This window comes from Pleurodeles waltl, chromosome 10, assembly GCF_031143425.1.
Source record: "Pleurodeles waltl isolate 20211129_DDA chromosome 10, aPleWal1.hap1.20221129, whole genome shotgun sequence".
In the NCBI taxonomy this organism is placed as follows: Eukaryota; Metazoa; Chordata; class Amphibia; order Caudata; family Salamandridae; genus Pleurodeles; species Pleurodeles waltl.
This window is the reverse complement of record NC_090449.1, coordinates 69,217,094-69,238,472: the sequence shown is the minus strand read 5'-3', so window position 1 is coordinate 69,238,472 and position 21,379 is coordinate 69,217,094. Positions and strand designations below refer to the sequence as shown.

General features: G+C 45.2%; 1 protein-coding gene across 2 annotated transcripts in view; it reads left to right on the top strand.

Moving 5' to 3' along the window:
• The window catches only part of PRKCB (protein kinase C beta), a 799,526-nt gene that overhangs the window by 378,172 nt on the left and 399,975 nt on the right, over positions 1 to 21,379 (top strand). For both annotated transcript variants that reach the window (XM_069209698.1, XM_069209697.1), the window contains exon 4: positions 8,687 to 8,798. In XM_069209698.1, coding sequence (XP_069065799.1) covers positions 8,687 to 8,798 — 112 coding nt within the window. The remainder of the gene's footprint in view (positions 1 to 8,686; positions 8,799 to 21,379) is intronic.

The following is a 21,379-nucleotide window of genomic DNA, read 5'->3' as shown; positions in this document are numbered from 1 at the left end:
TTGAGTTCACTTTACATTCACTCATCTATTCATTCATCTTCCCACTCTTCCATCATTTCACACTTCATCCATGCTTTCTGCATTCTATAAATGTGTCCATGTTTATCCGTCTTTTCACTCATATATCCATCCGCCATTCCATCTGATAATCTTCAGTCCAGCGTTAGCGCTGTAGACGCCCAGTACTACAATCTTTTTTGGTCCCCCCACCCCATGACCACCCCCTCGGAGTCCCTCCCTACTACCTGGCACAAAGGCCCCTCATCTCTTCATAGCCCCTCTCACCTCTTCATAGCCCCTCTTACATATATTTCTTGTGTTTTAACGCGCTGGTAAAGGCTGGCTTTACTATCCACTCAGCTATCTGCATAAAATATAGTTCTGGTCTTTGCAGTAGGTACATTAACCCTCTGCCTACTTGGTGAGTCAAAACTGCCGCTAGACAAAAGACCGATCTCTCTCTCTCTTTAGCAAGAACATTAAACTCAAGAGGTATCTTGACGTTTTAATTGCTTCCTGAAGGCTGGACACATAAGGAACTTTCCAGCAGGTGCTTTTAAATCGAAGTTTGTAAGTTATTGCTAAACACAGCGCCCCACTGACACCCCCCCCAATCCCATCTATCCTTGCTGCCTTTGTTCGTTTGTTATTTTTTCCCTTCCTTTTGTCTACCCTTTCACTTTTCTTTCCTGTCCTGGAAACTTCTCTTCACATTTTCTTATTTTCACCTTCTTTTCTAATTTATAATTTCCACTTTGCACCCCAATCTTTCTTTTTTTTAATAATCTATGTTTGCCTCTTACCTTTCTCTCTCTTTTTGCTCTATTTGCTGCCTCTCCATTTTCAATGTTTTCATGATTTCTTTCTCTATCTCCTTGAATGAAGGTGGCTCACTCACCAGTCCTTGACCCGCAAGTCCTAGTTCAGACCTGGTATTCCCTTAGCTGCTTTTATGAGCATTTGTCTGCAGAATCTAAAATAAACCAATTAAGGTTTTAGTGGGTCGTATTATCAGGGCATCGGGCCCAGTGGCAACCCCAACTTCAGCTGCCAAAGCAAGGAGCTCACAATGCCACTGGAGCGGCGTGTGGCACTCTGTATGCAAGCAGCTTGTCCGTCCCCTTCGTGGCTCTTAGAAATATTGCTAAAGGCGTGACGTGGGCAGTTATTCACCTCTACACGTTTTGTGAAAGGGAACTGGGACCTCGTACTGAGAAACTAGGCCATCACAAAACAGTTGAAGAGCAATTGCACCTCCTAGCGGGCAAATACGATAAACCATTCACTGTATTTGTGAGCTGTGCTATTCTTGTGAGCCAGTCCAGGCTTGGAGATGACCGGCTTTGCACCCATATGCCTTTTCTGCCAGCAGGAGAGGACAAGCCTTTTAATGCATCTTCCATTTCCCCAGTGGTCTAGACCCCCGGAGCCAGTTTTTAAGGCGAATGGCTACTCCTTGTGCCTCGGTCACCTTCCCCACCCACCCGAGATTAAGTGCAGAAGGCACAGGAGGCTTGGAGAAAGAGTTGGGGAGATGGAAGGCAGAGAGAAAGTGATAACAGAGGCAGACCTCCCACCTCACACGGTGCCACCGTGTGTCACACAGTTTCGGCTCCTTTTACACCGGCACCCTTGTGAGAAGCCCAAAACACACGATGGGAAGGAAAATGAGCTGAAAACCACTTGAAAGAAAGCAGCTGATGTCCATTAAGAGATGTGAACAAACCCCAGGACATCGGTGACAGCCTCGTTGACCCTATTCTTTTTTTTTGGGAGGGCGCGGGGGGCTTGGTGAGGGGCAGAGTGCCTCTTGGGTATCTCTTGGCACAAGGCCTCACCCTCTCAAAGGTACCGCCACCTCCTCACATGTCAAACTCTTTTGTAAGTTAGCAGGTGTGAAGAGCAGCGAAGAAGAAAGAAAATGAATGGATTGATAAAAATAGAGAGCGTGAGAAGATGAACAGAGTGGGACTGGTTTGAGCATTTTTTTGTCAGAGCAGATGTGGCCTTCCAGTCCACTTCTAAATCTGGTCGGTTCTATATCTCTGCCCTGATGTCAAGGGTCTCACCATCTTTTGCAACCATGCTGCTGTGCACATGACTTTGCCAACCAACACCTTGGTTTTACCGTGCTTGGTGAGGAGGGTCTCTTTATAGTTGCCCATTGCCTGAGGGTTGTTTTGCTGTTGTAGTGCCTCATTACAAGTGCCCCATTTGTCCCAGTGGGACCAGTAAAACCAGTTAAGGCCTCATCGGAATGATAGCGTCTGTGGCTGGCCAAATCTCTTGGAGGAATACCAGAGGTTAGGGGGGATTAGGACTCACCAGGTACATTGGACACATAATTACCATTAACTTGAGTAGTTAGGGCCCTATTCGTAGTCCCCCATAATTTTATTTTTTATTTTTTATTATTGAACAGCAGCTGAAGGTTCCAGATCGCTCTCACTGGCTCACCCTAATGGCACCAGGTCCTTGGAGCGGACTCTCTGGAGAAGAGACTCCAGTTGCCTCTAACACCAGTGCAGTTTTATGCCCAGAAGGGGCCAACCAGTTTGTTTCCCTGGATGGACCCCAGACCAGTAGAGATGGGGTCTCATGCATCTGGTCTTCTCAGACCAGCACCCTTTCCTTCTTCCATCAAATCACTAGATGGTGTCTGCTGCATACATCTAGAAATCCATTGTTTAATATAGAATGACAACTCCATCCATTGGTCACAAATAAATGCCAACAAGTGGGCTTTGCAGTATGCTGCTTTGCTTGCCAAGATATGATGCACATCTTCTGTAGCGACCAGCACTAGAGGACCACGAGGAGTATTGGAGGCTCTGTTCTGTGCCAGTCGCCGAGGACTATCTTTTCTAACAGTGCGAGGGTCTGCGTTCCTGTGCCAATTCCCTAAGCCTACTCTTTCCTAGGCTGCCAGTAATTGAGTCCCACTGATTACCCACAACCCACTAATCCAGGGAACTTCAAACTGGGGGCTGGCCCCCCTGGGGGGGCTCAAGTGATCTGTGGGGGGTGGCTCTGGCTTTGTACCAGTAAGTCACTCTTGATGGGCCATCACTAACATGTTTTGTTATTTATATCCTAGCTCAGAGTATCTTTCAAAAGGGAAGGGGCTCCAAATATTCTGTGCACCCCCACTCCATTTCCTATAATCAAGCTGTGGATAGTTTTACATGTTAGTAAGGGCTGCCTGACTAGAACAAAATGTTTAGCAATCATGTATTTGATTGCATTTTCAAAACAGTAACTCAACTTAACTGCAATGTTTAAATGTAGATTTATTCAAAAATAGCCAATTTGATAGAAGAATTGTGAAAAGTTCTGAGCGTGGGGTAGGTGATGATTTTTTTGCCCATGGTGGGAGGGAGGATGGTATTGAAATGTTTGAAGACCATTGCTCTAATTTACGGGGGTGGGCTCTATGTTTCTGTCTCAACCCCCAATTATACCCTCTGTTCAAGGGTTAGTTTTATTATCAGGTTATCAACCATAACCCTAATGGACCACGATCCCTAGGGGGGGACTAATCTGTGTATCTTGCATCGATCCACCGACCCCTTGGTTACTACAGCTTAACAATAAACAGGCCTTCTTGCCAGGGTGCCCTCTTGCCTGAAAGAAATGCAAATGCTTCACCCGAAGTTTCATTTAGGAGGGCTCCTGTGCCGTGAAACCGAAGGAGTGGCAGACAGCTTAACAATAAACAGGCTTTCCTGCCAGGGTGCCTTCTTGCCTGAAAGAAATGCAAATGTGCACAGCAGGTAATATGCAAATGTACAGGGGGCTCTGGAGCCTGATCAAATCACATGAAGCTTTGTGATGGCAAAGATTTATTCTTTTCCAGTGGTAGTGCACATGAGTTGCCAGTTGAGCTGTGAACTGTGCACTTTTCAGAGTAGTTATATACAAATAAATCGTTATGAACAGTCTGGGCATTATAAAAGCTATATTGGGAAGCATAATTTCATCTGAAACCTTTTTGCACATTTGAGAGCAATATATCTTATACTGTGTGTAATGGAAGTTTAACATAATGACTTAGGTGTTCTCAGTGCTTTCTGTCACAAGCTGGGCCCTCGTAGCACAAACAGTGCACAAGCCACTTTTCTCCAGTGCACCAAGCAAGATTTTATTCTGTGGCTTTCTGGATACACACAGACCTCTTCATTGCATTAACTAATAGAGGTTGCATAATGTACAATAGTGCGCTGGCCAATGATTAACGTAACTTTTTAAAAAGTATTTTTCATTTAAGCTGCACATTATTTTATATGTAGATACCTGAAGGTGAAAGACCAAAACAATTTACAGATTATTTTGTTTTTTTAGCCACAACTTTGACCCCGCCCCTACCCTCACTGACGCCGCCCCCATCGCATGCAGCATCACAGTTCCTATACTTTCTTTTAACGCACTTCGACCACTGCACCAGAGAGATGATGGCGAGCCTATCCTTCCCCAGAAAAATGATGGTCTCTGTGGCACGAGCCTATCCTTCCCCAGAGATGTGATGGTCTCTGTGGCGCGAGCCTGCCCTTCCCCGGAGATATGATGGTCTCGGTGGCGCGAGCCTATCCTTCCCCAGAGATGTGATGGTCTCTGGCGCGAGCCTGCCCTTCCCCGGAGATATGATGGTCTCGGTGGCGCGAGCCTATCCTTCCACAGAGATGTGATGGTCTCTGGCGCGAGCCTGCCCTTCCCCGGAGATACGACGGTCTCGGTGGTGCGAGCCTATCCTTCCCCAGAGATGTGATGGTCTCTGGCGCGAGCCTATCCTTCCCCAGAGATGTGATGGTCTCTGTGGCGCGAGCCTATCCTTCCCCGGAGATATGATGGTCTTGGTGGCGCGAGCCTATCCTTCCCTAGACATATGATGGTGGTGGCGCGAGCCTATCCTTCCCCAGAGATGTGATGGTCTCTGTGGCGCGAGCCTATCCTTCCCCGGAGATATGATGGTCTTGGTGGCGCGAGCCTATCCTTCCCTAGACATATGATGGTGGTGGCGTGAGCCTGTCCTTCCCCAGAGATACGACGGTCTCGGTGGTGCGAGCCTATCCTTCCCCAGAAATATGATGGTCTCTGTGGCGCGAGCCTGCCCTTCCCCCGAGATATGATGGTCTCGGTGGCGCGAGCCTATCCTTCCCTACAGGTATGATGGTGGTGGCGCGAGCCAGTCCTTCCCCAGAGATACGACGGTCTCGGTGGCGCAAGCCTATTCTTCCCCCAGAGATATGGTGGTATCTGTGGCTCGAGTCTGTCCTTCCTCAGAGATTTGATGGTCTCGGTGATGCAAGCCTGTCCTTTCATCACAGATTTGGTGGGCTCTGTGGCGCGAGCCTGTCCTTCCCCCACAGATATGGTGGTCTCTGTGGTGTGAGCCTGTCCTTCCACAGAGATATGATGGACTGTGTGGCAGTGCCCATTCCTATCCTACTCTCCCATGTAGGGGGGGAAGACGAGCGTCTCTCTCCCAGTCCCTGGCCCGTCTTCTCGTAGAGGGGTGAGGTGGCACATGCGTGTGCCAGTCCCTCACATAACTGCTTGTAAAGAGAGCTGCGCTGCGCCCCTCTGCGGACTGCTAACCCCGCCCTCTCCCAGGGAATGAGGAGGTGGCAGTGAGGCGCTATATCCTATTGTCACTGCTTGATCCTATGCTCTTCATCAGGGGCGGGGCTGTATGGCCTTTATCAACCCAGAGAGCTATCAATTTCCTACAGATATAAGGCGCTATATGTCTGCGGTGCGCTATTTTCCAGCCTATTCCCCCCCCCCCCCCCACCAGAGGTGAAGGACTGTATCCATGTATGTAACCTGTTCAGTGCTGAAGAGTTCATTGCCTGTGTTAACTAGACTTGCACTGCATGTGGTGGCACATGCTTAGGAACGCTTCATGGCGCTGGCTCCCAAAGGGGAGAAGGGACAGACAGTGATTGCCGAAAATAACAGCCATATGGCGTCCTTCCTAGAGGCCGCTCTCTTCTAGAGCTTGGATGTAAACCCCCTTCTCCTCCAACCCCCCCCCCATCCCACTCCCTCCTTCTGCTCGATAGCTTCATTAATTTGTTCCACATCATAGCCCCCCGACCAGCTAAGGGACATCCACCTATTCAACCATTCTTGGCTCTGGGTCATCTAGTGACCACAGCAGCTCTCCAGAAAAGACTGCAACGGATACGGAAAGCCTCCGCACACCGCATCCTCAACATCCTCTGCCACAGACACATCACAGCCCACCTGAGAAATCTACACTGGCTTTCCGTCAACAAAAGGATCCCATTCAAACTCCTAACCCACGCCCACAAAGCACTCCACAACGGCAGGCCAGCATACCTCAACAATCGTCTCACCTTCTACACCCCGAACCGTCAGCTCCGCTCCACCGAACACGCCCTCGCCACCGTCCCACGCATCCACAGGACAACATCCGGCAGCAGATCCTTCTCCTACCTCGCGGCCAAGATCTGGAACAACCTCCCCATCCACCTATAGCAGACCAAGGACCTACTGGCCTTCAGGAGACTCCTCAAGACCTGGCTGTTCGAGCAGTAGCAGCTCCCCCCCCCCCCCCAAAAGCACCTTGAGACTCACGGGTGAGTAGCACGCTCTACAAATACTCTGATTAATTGATAGTGCCCCAAAACTGAACCCCTTATATAGCAAGCACCTTGCAAAGAACACAACATTTAAACATTTTTGGAAGGTCTGTAATATTTGCATATGTCCCTGTTCTTTATTTCAGTCGAGCCCTGAAGTCAAGGGTTATATGTAATATATCACAGGCTACCGGTGATGTCACGGTAACCACACTGCTGCCACAGAGAGTTTATTACAGGCTTCAGCTGACATCACACCACATAAGGTATCACACTACCTGCACTGGGAGGAACAGTTTATGACTTATAGCTGCTTCTTTCCCTTTCAGATGTGAACTTCTTCTGAGGGTGCAAAGTCATTAGCTGAAGCTGATGAGAAAACCCTTTAAAGCCATCTGTTGTGTTCTTGCCGGCAGTGCTGCTGACATATGGGACGGGGGTCCCGAGACCTCACTCCCACCCTCTTCACACTGTGCATTTACTTGCAATATTTACAGGGTTTGTTTTACCCGCGAGGGCTGATTAAAAAAAATACTAATTGTGTTGATAATATTAACTTGTTCTTTTATAAAGCATACAATACTGCATTATTGCCATCACAAAATGCTGCACATAGAAGGCCTGGCGCCCAATTGAATGCATGTCAAATTACCAACCCCAGAAGGATGGGAGGTTGAGCTGGCCTTACTGGAATTAGAAAACATGGCTACGGGCCATAGAAAATTTCAATGGGAAAGCAGTGGACTATTTTCTGGCTTTTTCTGAACACCTGATCAGGGCACATTTTTTATGTCCCAGGGAGCGCAGCACCACATACTAAGTCGCAAGTTGGAGCGAAGTAAAAAGGTAAAAAGTAGGATGGACAGATGGTATTGTAAATCATGTTGGAGTTGAGCATTGCAAGGAATTAAGTACCACCAACTATGTGTGCAGAGGAAATTGCCTGAAACATTGGAGGTCAGAGACTTAATGGCATGTGTTAAATTGAATAACGCTTTATGAGCAGTACAAACAACATTGAGAGTCCCCTTGGAGTTCAGTGACATCACACTATGTATTATATGGAATAAAGTACGCCCTACCACATACAAATGATAATACAAGTTAACATGGAGTCTAGAGTTCTTCTAGCAGGTTTTATATCACATAAAGTACCACTACAAACAGTACTAAGGATATTGCAAGGAACCTTGGAGTTTTGTGATCTAATACAATTTATTAGAAAAAAATACATTTTCACCACAGTCTTTAGCAATGTCATTGCGAATAACCCTGGTGTTCAGTTATCTTTTATAATAGGCTGCATGGAACAAAGCTCCTCCAATGGACACAGAATATTAAGGTTATTAAATGTCACTTCGGAAATTAGTGATTCTTTAGTTTGTATTATGAGGAATACATAATCTTTAGTATGTATTACGAGGAATAAATAACCCCCTTCCATACGTGCGAAGGATATTGACAGTCACCTTGGAGATTAGCCTTCTGATAGCATGTATTTTAAGGAATGAAGTACTTCCCTACTATATATTCAGCAGATTTTGCATGTTAGGTTGGTATTCTGTGACCTCGTAAACACACTTGGTGGTTAGGTTGTCTCTCTGTTCAGCCACAGGATTTAACACGTTGAGGGGGGTATTTTATTTCTTATATTTGTCATGGTTTATGGACTGGTTACAGGTGAAGCGAATGTTTGAGTTTGCAAACTCCCGTTTGCGCTTGGAATGACTTGGGATCCAATGGGATTGGTCCCAGAGTTACATCAAGGCTGCTGAAATGTATAAAAGTCTAATAATAGATTTAAAGTTGTATTAACTCTTCTGTGCTTGCTCTCTCTGGGAAGTTGCTAAACTCCCTCAGAGCCCTCACATATCTTGTATACCTGTGCACTGAACGAGCTGTTTTCTGAAATACTGCTGTTTAGAAGGTATCTTGCGTGTCCAAGAAGTGGCTGCGTGGCAACTTGTCAGTTGTGTACTGTGTTGACAAGTTTGTGTGATTGTGGGGGGAGGTTCATCCTCACCTCCTTCTGCCTGTCCATTTCTGTTTCTAACCTGCTTTATTTTCCCCGCTTCTTCCAGGACCCTCGAAGCAAACACAGATTTAAAATCCACACGTACTCCAGCCCCACCTTCTGTGACCACTGCGGCTCCCTGCTGTACGGGCTCATCCACCAAGGGATGAAATGCGAAAGTAAGTGCACTGCCTGGTCTGTGGGTAGGTTGGGCGGGCTGTGGGGAGCATGACTGATGGAAGCCTCTGGGCGTTCTTCAAGGGTGATTGGAGGCATCACATGTCCATAACAGGTTGACCACAACTGATGAACGTGGAAGAACCTGGAGTTATGGCTTCCTGTAAAATGGAGGTGGACACCGAGGGCCGCATAGTACTGGTTGGTATCTGGGATTTTGCTGCCTCCTGAATGTTGATCAGGAAAATGGCAATGCAGAGGGTGCCTGAACTTTTCCCTGTTATTCTTGTGATTTAGCAGGTGTGTAGCAGACAGCCTGGCCATAGTGTGGCACTGGAACGATTTGCAGGTCAGTGGATAACTTTTCAAAGTGGTTTCATGTTTCCCTCATAGACCAGAGTCCGCCTGTGGAGCTGAATGATGGTCGGTGGTGATTGAGCGTGTGGTGTGTCTATATTGATGCTTTTCCTTATTCCATCCCCACTCCCCTTTGTTTTTAATATTGACCTAGAGTCTCTACACCAATTAAATCAGTTGTTTGGAGACTTCAGAGCCAATTGTAAGTTTTCTTTTCCTTTTTTCTCCAGCTTTTCTTTGAGGGTAGACTTTGATGTAGTTCTACTATTTTTCATGGCACGCACCTTCAATTTGAAAAGATCTCTGGTAAAGTGCCCCCGTGTGGGGCCCATTAGGCGTTGCAGCGCTGGCCTATGCCCTATGATGAAGCATGACACCCATTGGGTGTGTGAGGGCTCTTGCTTCTGAAAAAAGAAGTGCCTCTTTTTGAACCTGTGCTTTTTTTCTACAGGAAAGGTGTACTCTGTGTGTATGACTCTATATTGATGCTTTGTCTGTTTCACAAGTGAGATCAGAGGGCGGTACCGAGCATAGAATACAGATGGTCTTCGTTGGTTTCCACATCACTAGCCTGCCAAATGTAAATATGTGGTAGTCAGCTTTGAGGAGGCACGTGCTGTTTGATGCCTCAATTGCACATGTTTTTTGGAGTTGAGTGTATGTTCAGAGTCCTGTATCAATGGGTTCTGTTGCAGGGATACTCTGTGATGCCTTGAAATTCAAGCTGTAGTGAGCGCTGATCTCCAAATATATGGGATCCAGTAAAAAAACGCATTTTGAGTACGTGGAGTAGTATGCCTGTGGTACTCAAGCATGCCTTTGTGAGTTGACCTCAAAGCGTCTAAAAGGGGAATAAACTGTTAATATTGTGGGATTGTTCCTTTATAATTAGTAGGGGTAGAAAGGACTGTGTCCTGTTTGCAGTTTTACTAACGGAGCAGTAGGACATTCCAGGGCTGATCCAGAAGGAGTACCCTGTGCTACCACTTCCAGTGCTCATGTTTGCTTTTGTGCCTCAGCCCCCGCGTGTACGTGTGTTGTTGGGTTTATGCCGTCGTTCTATCTCTGATGTGTGCACTTGGTGCCCCTCGAAGCTTGTGTGCAACTTCAGGAGCTGCCCAGATTCTGAGATTCATCTGTTTTCCGTGTCTTGTATAGTGCCAACAGGGTGCCTTTGCCACCTCGCGGCGCTGTGAGGGATAAGGGTGGAGGGATAAGACAGCACCTGAGTGGAGAGGGGAAGATTTTAAAGCGCTGACACCAAGAGTGAAAAGGGGGCGCAAGAGGGAGGTGTTGAGAGCAGAGACTGGGGTGATTCTCGGAGCTGCACATGTGGACTGATATTAAGCTATATTATTGCTTCAAACGTGCACTTTTACACCTGATTTGTCTCTAGGAAAATGTAGAAAATAGAAGCAGCATTTTGGGATGGTGGCGAGGCTTAGGGTAAGAGAGAGATTTGGGAGAGAGATGCTCGTTCTAGAGGGCATGGTCTCTGGCGGAATTCAAGCAGGGGCTTCAGATGCAGTGTGTGTCATGGATATGTGTCAAACCCAAGTTCCCGGGAGGAATAGACTAGGGCCCAATTGTCAGAGACATTTTCCATTTTAACAGTACTATAGCAATCGAAATGTGCAGGATTTATTTCTAAAAGACATGTATAATCTATTTTCTTGTTTCTGTTCGTTCCATATGAGGAGGCCCTGCCCCCGTGGAAACCACTTCTGTGGGATATATATATATATATATATATATATATATATATATATATATATATATATATATATATATATATATATATATATATTTTCTCTTTACTGATCTCTCCACTTGGGATGTGTCCCACAAAGGGAACCTCTTCCTGCAATTCTTTCTGTTTTGGCTGTGGGAGTAATTCGCCACAGTATCACCACATTTTTTTCAAATTATGCCAACAGGATGTCGTCACCAGCATTTTGCCATAGGTTTTCCCATGCCACGAATTACTTACGTATGTCTGGTACTGCATTCTTCCATATGTGCCCTCCCCTTTGCCAAACATTACCTCCAACTTGACAGCAACAGCATCTTATGTTGGGTGTTCACATAAGTCAAGAATTATCTTCAGTATGACGTGGCCAGTGGCGGACTCTCATTCATAGAACATGCTAAACGCACTCTTACTTATCCACTCACACTCATAACATTTTTTTTTACTTGCCTTGCTTCTTTTCTGGCAATTTCTAGGCTCCAAGACAAAGCATCAGGGCCACCTGAAACCCCAGCCCTGGATAGAAGATATCGTATGCTGCCTAAGGCATGCGCAGTATGTCTGCTAAATCAAATGCATTGTGCCTGTGTGGGGATCGTAGTTAAATTACCCCCGTCACGTGTCTAATTGAGACATCCACCTATAATTTGCTCTGTCTTTAAATAGCACTCTGTAGGTGGATTATTACTCTCGTGCCATCAGGAGCCTGGAGAGGAGGACAGGGCTGATCCTCACACAGGCAGTGTTCATGAAACCCCAAAAATTGTGTTTTTGCAAACACTGCTAAATTAAACAATGCCCAGTGTGGGGAGAGGCAAGGGGAAATGTGTGTCAGCTGCAGGTGCTAGAGTTGCATCCTTACGCATCTCTTAAAGAGCCACCTCGGGCAGCTTTTCAAACTTTAAAACTCTCTTCAAGAATATTGAGTTTTTGGAATAAATCGACAATCTTGGCACACAAGATTGCTCTCAGGGACTTGCCTGGACCTGTGCAACTATGTAGCACTTAGAGGCAAGGCTGATCCTTGGGCAGGAGCTCATTGTGTTTCTATTGGTAACTTGTTTAGCAGCAACTTGGGATTCTCCTTCTGCCTTTCTACGGACAATTATCATTATCCCATTACTCAACTTAATTGTCCAAGGCCATTATTGCCACTGCCCCTCTTCATGTGATCTGCTCTGGTCAAGGCTAGGAAGGATGGGCACGGCCTCCTTCATTAGATCTGGTGTGGCTGGGGGTGGGGGGGGGAGATGAACTTAAAATGTTCTGTGCTATAGGAGTTGATGCGAGGTAGGTGGGGCTTTGTGAAAAAGAAAGCCCTGGGACCAGGAAGAAACTTTCTGAGAAATGCGGTCACAATTTGTTTTCTTAAGATAATGTTCCAAAAAATGCCCCCAAACCAGTGCTTTATTCGTAAAATAAAAAGTGCCGGTGCCCAAAGCGTTTCTCAGACCCCTGTTGCTGGCACTATAAAATGTCCGAGCGCACATAGCAAAGATGCGCAGTTCCGAATCTATCTCAGGCCTCGTTAATTCACTGCCAGGCACTCCCTGCCCATATATCTCTCTCTTACAGGTGTCCTCTTTGTCCCTTGGTGATGGATTGTTTGTATTTCTTTTCCTTTGTCTTTTTGTTTTTGTTTGTTTTCCCTCTGTCATCCTTGTAAAATTTATGATGTAGAGAAATAGGTGGCGGTCTCCAAAAATAAGTGCCATCCCACTTAGAGTGACCAGGCATCCGGAATTGCTGGGAATGTCCTGGTTTTTCAACATCTGTCTTGGCAGATTTCGGAAAATTTGGTTCATGTCCCTGTTTTTAGAGAGGGTCGCCTGAAAACAGTGAAAGGAACTTTATTTAGGTCTTCCAAAGTAGGGCTAGTTATTGGCTGTTATAAGTAAGCAATTTTATTATCAGGCATGATGCTGGTTTTAAAAATTAAATTTTATTTATTTTCTTTGTGCCTCTTCTGTGCTTCTGTGTTGATGAGGGCTGTCATTCTTCCTACGTCTTTGATGTAAAAGTGTAGTCCCTCCTCTATTTTTGCAAAATATCCCCTTTTTTGGGTCGCAATATCTGGTCACCCTAATCCTGCTGTAGTTATGACTTGTAATAGAGTCAAGGGCCAACAGTGTAGCGGACGAGGTACAACACATACGTAAATGTTCATTTTGACTTCACCCCAGAACGTTGCCTGATATGAAGCCCCTACACAGGGACGTAGCTTAGTTGGTATGATTGGGGGCTGTTAGCTTCAGATTTCCTGACAATAATGCTGGCACATGATGTTAAAATACATTATTTGACAAGCGTGGCGCATGAAAGGTGCCTAAGGGGCAGTGAAAAGAGAGAGGAATGCAGATTGGTAGGTGTATTAAGTGAGAGAAAGTACATTATTTTGTAAAATAACAAACATTTTTGAAGTCTTTCCAAACGGAGAGAGGGAGAGAGTGTGTGTGTGCATTTTTTTCTGTGTGTGTGTACAAATTCCTGGTGAAATCCGACAGACACCTCACCATCAGTAGCAGCTGCTGCTAGAAAGGGTGGGTGGGGGAGGGGGCAACGCACGTGGCGTGGGTGGGAGCAATTCAAGAAACGTACCTGCCGCCTCCGTAGAATCCTCTCTTCTTCATCTTCTTCACCCCTCCCCACCCAGTCCCCACGCATCTCTCATGCTGTTAACCAGCATGAGAGAAGCATTGGGCTGAGCGGGCCGCAGTGCTGCTCAGAGAGGGAGCGGGAGCCTGCACTTGGTCTCCTCCCGACTGCGCAAGACAGCTGGGTGGAGAATTCTAAGTGTGCATGTCGGGTTCCAAACTGACATGCGCACGTAGAAGTGCACGTACCACTCATCCCTGCGCTGATACGGAGGATGCTGGCCCTGCCAGCCTTAATGAAGCGGAAAAATAAAGTGATAGTAAAATACTTTTATTAGCTCTTTATTTTTTTTACTTTCAGCAGTAGGGCGACTTTCCTCTGCCATAGCCGAGGGGTCGCCCCTGCTCACCATACCAGACTGAAAGCAGCTGCACCCAACTATCTATCACAAAATACATTTAAAACTATCTATCACAGAATACATTTATATATTTATTATCCCCGCCCCCGAAGCTACGCCTGCCCCTGCCCTTACATGCAAATAGTTCCGTTCTTAAAAGCAATATTGGTTCAATTCCGCCTTGTGCTGTACGCACTGGAGGACGCAGCGCTGATCCCGGTCCCTTGAGACCGAGCACGGACAATCCCAGAACCGACCACGGCATTTCCTGCTTTGGAGAACCGTCATCTTCAGTAGTAGAGCATTAGTGCCCTCTTGTGGTTAATACGTGAAACCACCCAACTTTATTTATGTGCACATTTTTTTTAAATTATTTCTTCTTGTCTTGTGAAGTGCAGTAACACCAGCCATAACATTTTACTGCCCCTTCCTGAAAGAGTTTCATTTGATTTTTATTTCACAGCTGGAAGCCAGTAGCGTTTTCCTGCAGCTTCCCTGGTGCTCGAGCCTTCTGTCATAGATGAGTTGTAGGATATTCACACTGACTGCATGAATGAGTCCTACTTGTGTCCATCGTAGGCACATTTAACTATCGACTATGATTTACAGCGCCAGCATATGACAGGCATAAATGCAAACAACTCATTTCAAAATTTTCCTTATGATAAAGGATGTGTGTTGTGTGAATAAATCACTTTTTTGGACTTCTATTTTTTTCTGTTTCATTTTTTTTTGGCATCCGGGACTAAAACATGAGAGGATACTTGCAAGGTATTGTGTCTGTGTGGTTGTGTGTGTGGTGGGTGCGGCTGTGTAAAATGCTTCACACCATCTCATAATCCAAGTTAGTAGATGCTAGGGCTGTCTCCAGTTTTGACAGATCTTAGAGCTGCTGCTCGGGTTCAGTGAGGTTCAGAGGGCCGACTTATCCACACAGGTACATCAGTCTTTCAGGGTCTAGCCTTGGGCAGCATGAAAAAAGACAATGGCTTTTTCAGTACAGATGATGAACTGCCTCAATCAATCAATCAATCAGGATTCTTATAGAGTGTGGCTAATCACTTGTTTGGGTCTCAGCTCCCTGCTAGGGCAGGGTGGGGGAGGGAGGGAAGTCTACTGCAGCTCAGTTGAAGTGCTGGATGGTCGGATCAGCTGAGCAGCTGGGTCTTGAGGTCCTTCCTGAATTGAGGCAGAGAGGGAGATTGCCTGAGATGAAGAGGAAGAGAGTTCCAGGTCTTATGGCGTGGTAGGAGAAGGATCTTCCTCCGGCCGTGGTCTTGCAGATCCGTGGGATGGGTGCCGGGGCCAGGTGAGCGGAGTTGTCTGGTGGGTGTGGAAGGCGAGCCGGTGGCTGAAGAATACCGGTCTGATGTTGTGGAGGGCCTTGTAGGCGTGCTTGAGGAACTTGAAGGTGATTCTTTTGTTGATCAGAGTCATGAAACAACAAGAAAAGCAGCACGTGCCAATTATCTTCAAAGAAACAACATCATCACTAAATGTGTTGTACTGTTCATTGATTATCACTCAAATGTGAGCATTATCCATGACTGTTGTTAAGTTGTTGAGATCGACCAAAACAGATTCCAAGCTCCAAAGGAGGCAGGACATAGCCTGGGCATAATCTAAAAGGGATATGTCTGTAAAAAAGACTCCTTTCAATAGTTTTTGAAGGCATAAGCGACAAACAGGAGGATTCAAAGTTGGCTGGGGATGAGGATTGAACCCTAATTTATTCAAGAGTGATGCCACATCCAGGGGGAACAAAACCCTGCAAGAGAGATTGTTTAGGAGTAGTGCACATGTGTGCAAGGTAGCCAACTAAGATGGCTGCAAAGTTACTGAGCTCGCGGACAACCACTGATATTCCCCAGGTAACCTGCACTATCCCACGTTTCTTACCTCTAAGTGTCGATAGCGATGCGTGTGAATATCTGGTAAATAAAGTAACTACAGGTCAAACTCACCAACTTGAAAGGAGGACCCATGAGGGAAAGAGGACGGAATCAACACACAGTCCTAACAGGGTGGGAGGGAGAGGAGGACTCTGCAAATGCAGTACCGCCGCGATTGATATTGCCGTATGCGGTAGACTACAAGCCACTCATACTTATGCAACATTATAACGATCCCTGAGGCACTGAGTGCCTGGGGTGAATGGGAGCTGGTGTCCAGGTCCATGCAGTTAAATGTTAACCATTGTGGCCTTGAGTTGAAATGACGTACTGCTTGAGGGGCTAAAGTTTCCAACTTAGTCTCAGCTTTTATATTGGAATAATACATTTTGTGTGAATGGGATAAGCTGACAAGCCTCTGGAGGATCTCAAATGAGGGCTGCCTGTGATTAATTGTGATAAGGGGCAAAACTATTTATGTTTTTTGGTGGGTAAAGTCATGCTGAGCACCCACCACATTGGATAGGATGTACACCACAGTGGAGTGAAGTGTTTCCACAGGAACTGATAAAGGTGGAGACAGTGAAGTTACATACTCACCTATAGGAGGCCACAATATTTTCAGTGAGAGATGCATTTTATGATGTCACACAAATGGGGGGTGAAAGAAAAAACAGTTGACCACAACTCACGTGGTTTGAAAGTGCATCTTCTTATAAACTCCTCTGGCTCTGAGAAAAGTGCCAAAAGACCATGCTGGTAAGTGAGAACTGGCCCTTGGACTCTTGATTCCACTTAAACTTTTACTGCCTAAACTACTAGCAGAAGTAAGACTCAAGACCAGCTTTCAAGTGAAAGATTGGCATGGGTACCATTGAAGTCAATCTACTGAATGCAGACTTTAAGAGAATTTGTGCACAATCAACAAAAGATAACTTGGATGCCATAAAACTCTCAAATCCTCAGTGAAGCAATTGCAATTAGATGCTAAAATGATGGATGGATGGAGGCTGTGGAAGGCAAAGCAAAAAGGAACAACATACTGTTAGTCAGGGTACCAGAAAGATCGGAATGCCCAAGTGTGTCTCTTTGAGCCAGACAGTATCCTGAATGTGCTGAAGCTGAAGGGCCTTTCCACATTGTTTCAGTGGAGAGAGTGCATAGAGCTCTGGTGTGTCTCCCGCCGCATTGAGCATCCCCCACTCGTCGTTGTGAACCACATCCTCAATTTTAGAGACAGGGACATTCTTCTTCAGAATATTGGACAGAGGGGCGCGGTAATGTACAAGGACACATAAGTATTGTTGTTCACTGACTTACCGTGGCAGTTCAGGTGCAAAGGGAAACGTTTTGATGATATGAAAACGGAATAAAATAAATACAGTGAAATGCACTCTGTAGTTTGCATACCTTGGAGTGATGCAGAAGGGAATTCCTGGACCTAACCTTGTGTTTATATTGTGATTTATGGAAACAGGTAGAGAGTATCGGCAGCATAGGGGATTATTTGCTAGTCAAGACCCCTGGGACACTCGGTGCCCCTTGGAAATCTGTGACGTTATTTTGAACTTTGAAAATGGGGGGTGTTCGAAAGACACATTCTGCATTAAGGAGGTTGACAGTTTTAGACCCATCGCAAGAGGGAGTGGAGTGGAGAAGATATTATGGTTAGGGAGCCACTATAGTGGAGATTTAAGCTACGTCTTAGGTTTGACAGAGAATAAATTAACTACACTGAACTACATTCAAAGCTCTATCCTGGAATGTATTCACTGTCCCTACAGCCCAACACGGACCAGCGCTTTCTCACATTTCTATGTATCAAAATCATGTGCAAGGGAAGCGCATTATATGCTAAGTGGTACCCTGCAAATGTTGGGGATGCCCAACTTATGGTCAGATTCCCATTGGATAGCATGGGTGCCACCTTATTCCACACTACCATAGTGTCTAAATGGTCAGAGCATGCCATGTGACTGACCTTATGTCATGGCCGCCATAATTCCTGAACGCGCATAGTATGCAAAGGAAGACCACATTATATCATGATTGTCGTAATGCCACATTATATCATGATTGTCGTAATGCCACATTATATCATGATTGTCGTAATGCCACATTATATCATGATTGCCGTAAAGCCACATTATATCATGATTGCCGTAATGCCACATTATATCATGATTGTCATAAAGCCACATTATATCGTGATTGCCATAATGCCACATTATATCATGATTGTCATAAAGCCACATTATATCATGATTGCCATAATGCCACATTATATAATGATTGTCGTAATACCACATTATATCATGATTGCCATAATGCCACATTATATCATGATTGTCATAAAGCCACATTATATCATGATTGCCATAATGCCACATTATATCATGATTGCCATAAAGCCACATTATATCATGATTGCCGTAATGCCACATTATATCATGATTGTCATAAAGCCACATTATATCATGATTGTCGTAAAGCCACATTATATCATGATTGTCGTAAAGCCACATTATATCATGATTGTCATAAAGCCACATTATATCATGATTGTCATAAAGCCACATTATATCATGATTGCCATAAAGCCACATTATATCATGATTGCCATAAAGCCACATTATATCATGATTGCCGTAAAGCCACATTATATCATGATTGCCGTAAAGCCACATTATATCATGATTGCCGTAAAGCCACATTATATCATGATTGTCGTAAAGCCACATTATATCATGATTGCCGTAAAGCCACATTATATCATGATTGTCGTAAAGCCACATTATATCATGATTGCCATAATGCCACATTATATCATGATTGTCATAAAGCCACATTATATCATGATTGCCATAATGCCACATTATATCATGATTGTCGTAATGCCACATTATATCATGATTGTCGTAATGCCACATTATATCATGATTGTCATAATGCCACATTATTTAATGATTGTCGTAATACCACATTATATCATGATTGCCGTAAAGCCACATTATATCATGATTGTCATAAAGCCACATTATATCATGATTGCCATAATGCCACATTATATAATGATTGTCGTAATACCACATTATATCATGATTGCCATAAAGCCACATTATATCATGATTGTCATAAAGCCACATTATATCATGATTGCCATAATGCCACATTATATCATGATTGTCATAAAGCCACATTATATCGTGATTGCCATAATGCATAGGATACGCACAGTAGGACAAGAAGGGCCACCTTTTTCCAGGGCCACTATATTGACTATTAACTGGCATATGAGAGAGCGATCTGCAGAGGATGGTTTGGTTCAGCTCAGGCCTGCATGGGTGAGACGTGCACGCGCAGTCGCATCACTTCCATGTGAACAGCTTTCAGAGGCCTAGTTGCTTTTGTCACCACCAGTTGCCAAGTAAATGGCAATGGGAAAGAGCCTACATAACATGAATGGGTTTAGTTGGCAAGAAGATTTCCTCTTAGAAAGAATGTGCTCTTGGCCCTGATGCACACATCCTTCACTGTGTCATTGATCTAAATACCTGGCTAATTAGTCTGTCCCACATCTTGTTTCGCCTTTATTTAATTCCTTAGCCTGTGACTTTTTAAATTAAAAAAGAATCGTTAACAAATAAGGATGTGTTTGGTAAGTGGTGATGTGTCTACCAATTTTTGAAAGCGCTGCGAGGGTGCAGACAGATCGTATGGATTTTTGTGTCCCCCCAGTCCCCTGTGGCAATCAGTATCTACTGTGAGGGACTCTCTTCTCACATTTTCATTTTTCTGTCCACTATATATCCGAAATCAAAGTATCTGACCTACCTTTGCGTACAAAATCTAACCAGAAAATAGGATGCAGGCAAAGTCGTGAGTGCGTTTTTTGCCCGCGAAGTGATAGGCGGTGATGGTGAAGGAGAAAAAGAACCCAGGTGGCAGCTTTTGTCTCGGGCTCTCATGGTGGCATAGACAGGACCATCCACTGGCTTTTTTCCATCCACTCCGGGATTATACATTTGTCTCCCTTCTAATGCCTAAAGGTGGGAGCGAGACCGGAGGGCGCAATATCTGGTCGGTTCAGTTCCGCCGAAGGGCTGCCAGTGATCCCATGGTACGGTATGTACCCAGGTAGGGCACAACTGCTCAATAGACCCAACTCTATATCTTCACTCAGTAGCATGTACTGAAAGCAGAAATGAGTTTTTGTAGTTCTTTAACTGGCCACCGAGGAAGACAAAACAACCCAGATTACCAGGCACCGGATCATGTACACTCTGCAGAGGTGCGGCGACAGACCCGTGCAAGAACCTAAATTTGGCCATAGGTGCTGGGTGCCAAGGTTGTTTTCGTGCTAGTCAGTTGGTGCAATATTGCACTAAGGTGCTGAAGGTATATGCAGTGAAGTCCAAGTTTTCTTACTTCGAGCTTTGCATCTAAATACGACAAGCTCAGCCCTATGGAGTTTGCATTCATTGAAGATTCCCCAGAGTCTACAGGGGCCTGTTCTTTTTGCAGTTCTTTCGGAACTGTTCAATCTCTGGGAATTCTATTATTATCTTGGTAAAGATTTTTTATGCAGCATTATCCATGTATAGCTTTCAGGAAGCCCCATGTTGCCAACCTTTGCAGTCCAGCTTTTGAAGGAGACCTGTCAGCAACACATTCAGTGAAGATAGTAGTCTGGGCTAGATTGGCACTTCTGGAGAAGGAAAACTAATTTTTGCTTGCAAGCAGATCCTGCAAGAACTGATTTTCTCAGCCACCCTTGGCCACCAGAGTCATCAGATAAGAAGGTTTTTTTGGATTGAGCCGATCAATGTTCAGACATTGAGGGTGATGGTGATTCTATGCTGGGGTTGTTGTTTGCTCATTGGAAGGCACACACTTTTGGGAACTACCACTAACCCATGTGTTTGTAGATGCTTGGTGGGCTGGATTTGACCCCTTGAATTTGCATCTCTTGTAGAAAAGAAGGTACATAAACTACAGAATGATGCTTGGATAGAACGGGTTGTAAAGTATTGAATCCGTTGGGATCGCATGACAGTAGCAATGGTAGAAACACTGTTTTCCTAGGAGCCTGCTGCCGGTGCTGCCCAATGCTGCCTGTCCTTGACTCCAAGTCAAGCCTCTTTCTTCCACCACCCTACACCCCCTGCACCCCTCCATCTTTTGAAGCTTCTTTCTCATCCCTGCTTCCTCCCATTGTCTGTGGTTTCCTCTCTTTCTGCCAGCAGAGACATGATGGTCCTCCAGAATCTAAATAGTAGAAGTTACAATGTTTCTATATGTACAGATTGTTATAAAGTTAATATAAACAAAAGAATTGGTATTTGTAATGAGACAATGTAATGCAGGCCATGCACAGAAGGAATATATACATTTAGAGTTTCACATCCCCCAGATTCTAGACATTTTCAGTTCATCCTCGGTCATAACCCAGACTCTATTTAGAGCAAGTGGACTGATGGTTTGGCAGACAGGATACTCCTTCAAGTTTGTGACAGAAAAGCCTCGCCAAGCTCTACATAACGCCCTAAGCGACTGGCACAGGATCCAACTGTCCTAAAGTGTAGGAAG